The 9069-nt window shown below is 42.2% G+C and overlaps 1 protein-coding gene across 1 annotated transcript in view; it reads left to right on the top strand.

Moving 5' to 3' along the window:
• The first annotated feature begins 1631 nt into the window (after positions 1-1631).
• The window catches only part of gmds (GDP-mannose 4,6-dehydratase), a 61041-nt gene continuing 53603 nt past the window's right edge, over positions 1632-9069 (top strand). Inside the window, exon 1 of the mRNA XM_072674652.1 lies at positions 1632-1828. Within this exon, the coding sequence (XP_072530753.1) occupies positions 1733-1828 (96 nt within the window). The 5' untranslated portion in view covers positions 1632-1732. The remainder of the gene's footprint in view (positions 1829-9069) is intronic.

The following is a 9069-nucleotide window of genomic DNA, read 5'->3' as shown; positions in this document are numbered from 1 at the left end:
GTCTCACATATGCACATGGAGGTTTCTGAGAAGGAGTCTAAGGGGGAGTCTAAATCATGTGGGAATACATCATGATCTCAAAACTGAGGATATTGTGGTACTAGATGCCTGTTGAGTGTGCTCAACATGATTGTGTTTCGTAGCCTTACAGAGTGTAGATGTTTTCAAAATGTTTAGTGCAGTTGATTTCGGTTTTTGAGACTGTAGCTTTAATTGTCACATACTTATTTTATTCTGTTTGGTTTGATGTATTGTGGAATGTAACTTATTATTTTTTGCAAATTAAATAAAGACAAAACAGCAATAATAACAACTGAGTCCTATTGAAGTATGTTCCCAAGAATCTGAAATGCGTGATGAATGTGTAATATTTTTTAAGCAATATGTTTATACAAAAAAAGTAAGTTATTAATTAATACTACTGTAGTAAGTAGCAAGTGCAGTTTTTCATGCAGTGTTTATTACTGAGATTAGATACATATATAGTTCCTTTTTTTTTTTTTTAGAAACATAAGCTCAACATAAACTGTGCTATGTTTGTAAGTCATCCTTTGAGCAGGGAGCACCTATACTAAGGAAGCACAGGCCCATTCATGTATTAATGTACTGCACAGCCTTTCATCTGACTCATTGAGAATTTCCCCACTGTGGGACTAATAAAGGATTTTCTTATTGTAGTAAGTGAGATATTTATCTATCTATGTATATATTCATGCCTTATTGTAATAAGATATATATATCTATAGTTGATGGCATCTTCTATAGATTATTTATTTATTTATATTTGCTGTGCCTGGACTACTTCTTTTTTTGTATATATACACAGTACCACCCTTATTATTATATTGTATTACCGTGCTGTATTGTGTAACTGCTACTGGATGCTACATTTCCATCGGGAAAGTATCTATCTCTCCGTCTATATATCTATATATCTAGCTATCAGGAAACTGGGAAATATAAAAATGGGAAATATATCTATCTAGCTCATGGGAAACTACTTACAAAATACACCCTGATAGTGTGGCAGCCTATCGTGCTATCTTCGTTGTACTGAATGTATCAGTGGTGGCTCAGCGGGCTATTGATGACAGGGTTGTGGGTTCGACACCCGGGCTGTTGGGCCCTTGAGCAAGGCCCTTTACCCTCTCTGCTCCCCAGGCGCCGGGCGAGACAGGGCACCGCTCTGGGTGTGTGTGTGCTCACTGCCCTGGGTTTTCTCGTGTGTGTGTGTGTGTGTGTGTGTGTGTTCACTACCACAGATGGGTAAAATGCAGAGGACACATTTCATGACACGTGCACCTTTACCTTTTTATCAGTATAAACCGATCCCAGGGCCTTAATGTAGTAACTTCAGTTGACGCAGGTTGTGACTGTGTTTGAACTCCGCCCATCCCAGAATGAGGCGAGAATGACGAGTAAAACTGCCTGAACTGGACAGAGAGGCTTTTCCTGAAAAGGGCTGGGTTCCTCTCCTGCGCTCGTGTCCTCTAGTGGGCGCTGTGTGATTCTGCTGGGGGTGTTTTGTTTTCCCCTCTTTTCCTCCATATTTGTAGTCGCTGCGTCACCACAGTGCGTCACTGGCATCCTCCTCTCTGATTGGCTGCTCGTAGCGGGTTCCTGATGTGTCGCTCGCGCAGCTGTGGGGGTTTAGCACGCGCGTCTGTTGACGGTTACAGAAGCGAATCTGAGAGCCGAGCCGGGAAGTACCGAAACACCGCCGGGAGAGACCATGGCTGAATGCGCCGCGAAAACTGCAGCCTGTGCCGCCAACGGCGGAGCAAGCAAGCCCAGGAAGGTCGCCATCATCACCGGCATCACAGGACAGGTAAACAGTTTCGGTTTAGCCACTTTAACATCCTCCGAGGGCAACGGTGCGACGTCTTATCGCATCCCTCCTGAACTTCTGCCACAATTTCGTTCTGACTGCCAAACCCCGCACGAACTTGCACACTACTACTCTACATCCGTAGACCTCGTCCCAGCTCGTTGCCGCTTCCTCTTTTGTAAGGTTTTGTAAACGTGTAGCTGGGTCTTTCTACAGCAGGCTGTCTCTGTCTCAGTGCAGACCCGTTAACAGGCTCTCTAACACGGCATAACTTCCTGATTGGGGGGTCTCGGGTTTCTGTAAATACTGTGTGACTGTATGGTCTGTTGTAAAATCACAGACAGTAGCTGTAACACTGGCAGCGACGAGCCACAAGTCACTGTTCACAACGTTTATTAAACAGTGCTGCCTTGCTGTAGCTAACTCTAGCTAGACTAGTTTCTACACAAACCGGCTCAGGAGCTTCTTGACCCAGGGCTCATCAGCCCGGTCTGTGCGTTGTGGAGCCGGAAGGAGGGCAAAACCACTCGTCATGTACCAGTTTATCCCCTGTTCATATCCGGTTTTCACGGATCTTGACTGCGGTGGGTGTGCCTTCTAGCTACTGCCTTTGCATTGGTGGCCTTACTGTACATTTCCATGGACATGACAGATCATCAGTTAAGCAAGCAAAGTGCACCAGACCATTTTGCCTTGGTGGCTTTGTTGTGCAACACCCCCCCCCTCCCCCTCCCCCCAATCATCCACAGTTATCATCATCATCATCCTCAGCTTTTCAGGCTTTAGTATTTCATTATATATTTGCATGCATGACCTGTGGTTCATGCTCTTGTACAGAGAGTGTATAATTCTTATGCTGATGGAAGAATTGGCAGTATGCTGTGTTATGATAACTGGATAACTGAGACAACACTATTATTTTCTGTCGATTGTCAGTGCTTCTGTAGACCACAGAAGACAGTTAAAGGAACAGTGAAATATCCGATTTATCGCTGATCCCTGATGCAGTCAGTCAGCCAAGACGATGTTTGAGAGATGCTAGGCTAACATTGCTAACAAACACTGAACTTGGACGATCACCAATCTCACATTAGCATAGCATCTCACTTTCTACACTGATGGAGCAGACTTAAGGTGTCAAACATGTCTTGGCCTTGATCTGCTGCATCTGGGGTAAGTGATGAAGCATGCTAATTACATTTCTTAAATTGCATTTATCACATGTTAAATGATAGATAGCTTATTATTGTTATTATTATTATTATTATTATTTGTGCGGCATTACTGATGTTTCTTTCAACAGAAAAATATATATTGTGCTTTGTAAGTATTGCAATGCTATATATCTTATTCTTTTTTTTCTTTTAGAGATTTCAGTATTTGAATATATTTTTTTTAATGTCATACCTTTTTTACTCCTGTTTAAGCATTTTTTTCTACTTCAGAAGCTACATCTTGCTTCGTAATCTCTTGCTTTTCTACCCACTAAACCTGCTGATCTAGACCAGTGGCCTCCTTGTCTGCTAAGGTGTGGTTACACTGACTCTATGGAAGCAACAATAAAAGGGGCTACTCAACCCAGAGCTTGTGCACGTTATTGTTGCGCAAAGGCATTTAGCATTGTCTAGCTAGAAAATATTCTAGAAATTGGAAGCCTCATATGTCTAGGTTCAGAAAGGTATTGTTGGCATTGTTGGTCTTGGCCTTACAGTTCTGTTTGGGCGGCGCCCATTCATCTGAAAATGATATTAATCGGCAGCGCCCCCTCCCTTTGCGACAGTACCAGTCTCTGTTCTTCTAAGGCTATACACTAGCTTGGCATTCAGCCAGAACAGCACTTTTTCATCCCAAAAGTATGGGATCACTCCAGTTCCATTGCTCCACAGCCCAATACTGGGGGGTCTTTATACCTGACACTGACACTTGGCAATGGGCTTGGTGATCTTAGGCTCTTGTATGGCTGCCCCAGAGTGTCCCATTCTATCGTCAGTGCTTTTTTTTTATAGAGATTATACAACCTGAATGAAGGCTGCTCACCACTGGGATGAAAGCAAACCACAAGTGGAGGAGGAGAGTGTGGTGTAATGTTGACTTAGCCCTTCCCTGTCTGTTTAAGTACTTTGAACCTCTAAGAGATTTACATTTTATTCTCTATGCACTTATGTACCTGATTAATGAGCCATCCTTGTAATACATTACCTATTACTTCAGATTTCTTAGCAAACAGCAGGTGTGGTCATATTAGGCCACCAACCATCTTTATAGCATTTAGCAGATAGTACTTGTATATGTTGTATATGACACTGTTGGTGGTTATCATTAAGTTTATTAATGCAACTCTTCCTTTGTTCCTTCAATCAGGTTGATTTAGTGTGCTTCATGTAGTGTCCTGCAGTATCCTGTTCTTTAGCCTCACACTGAACCTTCTCTCAACCCTTTAAGATGACCTTAACACTAAGATCGCCTTATCAGCGAGCCCTTTAGATTGTTGAGTGTTACAAAGAGTAAATTAAAACTTAGTAGTAATAATAATAATAATAATAATAATAATAATAATAATAATTTTTCACAGAGCTAACAAAGATAATTAAAAGGAAACAAAAAAATATTGTAAAAGAAACCTAAAATCACACAAGTGTAAAAGCAACAAGAACATGGTAAAATACTATAACAAATGGAAAGGGTGGGATAAGGATTTGGAATGGAAGGGTTAAGAGCACCCTAGCTGCACTGTCACATAGTAGAAGACATAAAGGACCTGCAAGTCTGATAATTCTCTCTGGCAACTTTTTTTAAGCTTTTCAATGTTACACTGTTTTCAGAAAACAGAAGTAAAGAGAGTAGAATGTCAAAGAAAAGCAAAAAAAGAAAAAGAAAAAAAGACAACCCCTATGCATAAAAGTAGAGAAGCAGGTGAAGAGGCTGACAAATGTATACCCAACAGAGCTGAGGTAGAGCTTGTGTTCTGTCACACATGTTTTAAGCAGGCCAGTGCGAGTACCTATATTATTTAGCCCTAAATCTGATGTGGCTGCACAATTTGCTGATGCCTTAAGCTGGGTGTGTTAGAAAAAGAAGGATCTTACACAGTACAGGGCTTCAGGGCTGGAAGAAGGCACCATAGACCTACACATTGTCAGATTTAGCCTGAAATCATAATGCTTTGCCTGTTGTCAGTTATTGCTCAGAGTGATGGAGCTCTGATCTGCGTGAACTATTACAGAGTTAATTACACAGCTGTTTCCACTAAGAATTGCGTTTACATTTGATGTACACTCGGTCGACAGGAGTCTACTTCCCACTCATTCAGAAGTTTGCCTTAAAGAAGAGGTGCATACACAATAAATACAGAAGACAATAAATATGAAAAATACACAAATGTGTACATGAAGGCTGTTTAATTAATATAGTAACTAAGGTACTATATTTAAGTAAATATGTATTCCAGTGATTACAACTGGGTTTTGTGTGTGTAAATGGAAAAGTACAGTAAGTACAGGTGTGTATGCTGAGGTAGACCAGGGCTGGTGTTGTAAACAGCATCACAAACATGTACAATGTAAACAAGGTGTTCAGTGCAGTAATGCGTGTAGAAGCTTAGTGTTCAGAGGGAGAAAACAGTTCAGAGCTTATGTACAGTGGAGGGGGATCCAGTTAAAGTGCAATGTGCATACAGTCCCTGAGGTAGTGGAGGCTTCTTGATGGTCAGTTTTAAAAATCACCATTCGCAAGTTTTAAATCATTAACATTTACTTGCAGGATGATGATCAACAATCAGCCCATTCTGATTTCAACCCTAACAGAACCTTCCCTTGATAACCAGCGTTTCTGTGCAGTTCATAATTCAGACAGCAGAGGGCATTATTAGACTGACTGATAATGACGCCTGGAATTTAAAAGAAGATGGTGAATAATCATAGGTCTGTATGAAGTGGTCCTTTTAAGCTTAATGCACACATTTGTGTTTGCACTTAGAACCACATGTTTAGGATGTGTATGTGTGTGTGCTTGTTCAGAACACTTGTTGCGAATACATGAGAGAGAGAGAGAGAGAGAGAGAGAGAGAGACCCTGCATGTAACTGATTCATTTTCTCACGCAGGCAAATAAACATGTATTACGAAGCATCATACTTTGATTTGAGAAGCAGGTCATTTGAGGAGTTTTGTTTGATTTGCTCTCGTTCTTGCTTTACCACTCTGTTTTCCCAGTGTAAACTCATTACAACCCCTCAGAGAGGCCAAGTAATGCTGTCTCTGCTTGATTAGTAATCCGTGTTTGCCATGAACTAATGTGTCAAGATTTTTATAAAACCTTCCAAGTGCTTGAGGATGATTAAAATGGAGATAACATGTCCTACAGGATGATGATGATGATGATAATGATAATGATGATGATGATGATGATGATGATTACGGTTAGAGCTAACATGTTAAAGTTTTTGTCTGTCACATGAATGATTTGGAGACATTGGGTCTTATCACACTCATGAGGTTTAAAAGTGGTAGGAAAATAAAATAACAGAGTTTACAGTATCTCAACTGTAACTTTGGTGCAGATGAGAAACTACAAGAATGGTACAGTTCAGAGAGATTGTGTGTGTGTGTGTGTGTGTGTGTGTGTGTGTGTGTGTGTTTTTATGTAAGCACGTGTGTATGGGCGTGCTGTGATTGGAATGCCATGTCTGTCTGGGCTTCCTGTCTGAAAGTCTAATCTGGGGGAAACAGACCATGTTTCCCAACAGTCCCAGCGTGCTGATAAGCTTCATTTATCAGAGAGGATTATGAGTTCACACTGCAGTTTGGCAGTGGGCGTCCTATATACACCCACACACCCAGCCATGCACTTGCAGACACTTAAGAATGCCACACTGATAATCTATTCGTCCGTCTCAAGTGATGTCACAGTTTGACTGTCGCGGCCATATGCCTCACCAAGAGTATCAAAAGTGTACTGTTATGTTTTTTTTTTTTATTATTGCAGTAACCAGTACAGTATCCAATATGATCAGGTGTAATTATTTTTGGCAAGTCATACCACTGACATAAACTATAACCCTAACCCTAACTCTTCTAAAAGTTGCACCCATTGCTGTTACTCCAACAGAAGCAGATTAGACCCTCTTTTTTAGAAGAAACGATGAATGAGCAGGTGTCCCAATACTTTTGTCCATATAGTGTACTTAAATTAAACCAATGCAGTTTACTGTTACCACATACATTTTTTTTAGTTTACCACTCCAGGGGTGGGCAGTGGAGTCCAGCATGGTTTGCTGATTTCCCTGCTCTAACAGACCTACCAAACTGGCAATTAACAGGTGACCTAAATCAGATGTGCCTCAGCAGGAAAAGCACAAAACTGCAGGAATCTGGCCGTCCAGGACCAGAATTTCCCACCCCTGGTGTAAAATACACTCACTGAGCACTTATTAGAAAACTACCCTTATACTGGTTTGGGCCTCCTTTTGCTCTCACCCTCAGATTATCATGGCATGGATTCCACAAGATGTTCCTCTGAGATTCTGGTCCATGTTGGCATAATTGTTTCCCACAGTTATTGCAGATTGGTCTAGTGTCTTTGTTCTGCCCCATTTCAAGGGATTTTCTGTTGGGTTCAGGTCCACCAATCAACACTAAACCCATTGTCATGTTCATGAAACCAGTTATGCTGGAATTAGCTATTTTAATATTTCCATTACGCAGCAATACAGAGGTTCAATTGCAAGTTCAGCCTCTGCCTTTAACCCATTCTTGGCTGTGAACACTCACTAGTGTTGCTCAAGGGCACCACAGTCATGGATGCTGATCCTGGATCGAACCAGGCATCTTCCTGCCCACTTCTTTACCCTTTAGTCACACAATAGTCAATTATGCTGTGGCATTCAAGCAATGATTGATTGGTATTAACAAGCCTAAAGTATGTGAAGAGTACATTCCCCACACCATTACACCACCGCAACCTAGGTTGGGTCATTGCTGTTGGTGCCATATTCTGGCCATTCTTTGTTGACCTTTCAGCGGAACTGCTGCTAACCTTTTCTCTCTATTAGTTAATTAATAAGCCTCAGGTAATCAGCAGTTCTAGATCTAAAGTCTGTTGCCACCTGTTTGGGAATTTGATTGCTTATTGGCTTTCAGTTGTGTTGGTCTCAGGCCCAAAGTTGTACTGATACATGTAATGTACAAGCACCTAGGCAATCATCTGTATATGATGTCCCCTGCAGGTTTTAATTCATATCACTAATAATAAATCAGTAACCATAGGGAGATTATACACTATTGTTTAGTTATTTGTCTTTATCAACTATAAATTTGAATAGAATCCCAATATGGCTAATATGGTCATTTAATGTAGCCGTTCAAAGAGAATGGTCAGTGTTGTGCTTGGATCAAGTAGCTCTGTCTCACAGAGACGTCCGAGCGAGATGCACTCACATACACACACATATATTCTGGAATGCCACTGCTCCTCTCTCATTTTTTCCCAGAGGTCTTTGGGGCTGTGTCTGTATCACCCCAGCAGGAAGCGGGGGGGCGGAATGCCATGGCCAGAGCGGAATGTTCCAGAGTTCTAGTGTGTTAGAATGTGCGGTGGGAAGTTTGAGAGGAAAAAAGGAGAGAGTGAATGAAAGAGTGAAAGAGAGTGAGAGAGAATGTAAAAAAGAGAGAGGGAGGGAGAGAGTGAATGAAAGAGGGAGAGAGAGGGGGGGGGAGAGAGAGAGGGGGAGGGAGAGAGAGAGAGAGAGAGAGAGAGAGAGAGAGAGAGAGAGAGAGAGAGAGAGAGAGAGAGAGAGAGAGTAAAAAAGAGAGAGGGAGGAGAGAGTGATGAAAGAGGGAAGAGAGAGAGAGAGAGAGAGAGGGGGGAGAGAGAGAGAGAGGGAGGGAGAGAGTGAATGAAAGAGGGGAAGAGAGAGAGAGAGAGAGAGAGAGAGAGAGAGAGGGGGGGGGAGAGAGAGAGAGAGAGGGAGGGAGAGAGTGAATGAAAGAGGGGAAGAGAGAGAGAGAGAGAGAGGGAGAGAGAGAGGGGGGGGAGGAGAGAGAGAGAGAGAGAGAGAGAGAATGAAAGAGGGGAAGAGAGGGGGGGGAGAGAGAGAGGGGGGAGAGAGAGAGAGAGAGAGAGAGAGAGAGAGTAAAAAAGAGAGAGGGAGGGAGAGAGTGAATGAAAGAGGGGAAGAGAGAGAGAGAGAGAGAGGGGGGGGAGAGAGAGAGAGAGAGAGAGAGAGGGAGGGAGAGAGTGAATGAA

The sequence above is a fragment of the Salminus brasiliensis genome, chromosome 1, assembly GCF_030463535.1.
Source record: "Salminus brasiliensis chromosome 1, fSalBra1.hap2, whole genome shotgun sequence".
Lineage (NCBI taxonomy): Eukaryota > Metazoa > Chordata > Actinopteri > Characiformes > Bryconidae > Salminus > Salminus brasiliensis.
This window is presented reverse-complemented; position numbering and strand designations above follow the sequence as displayed.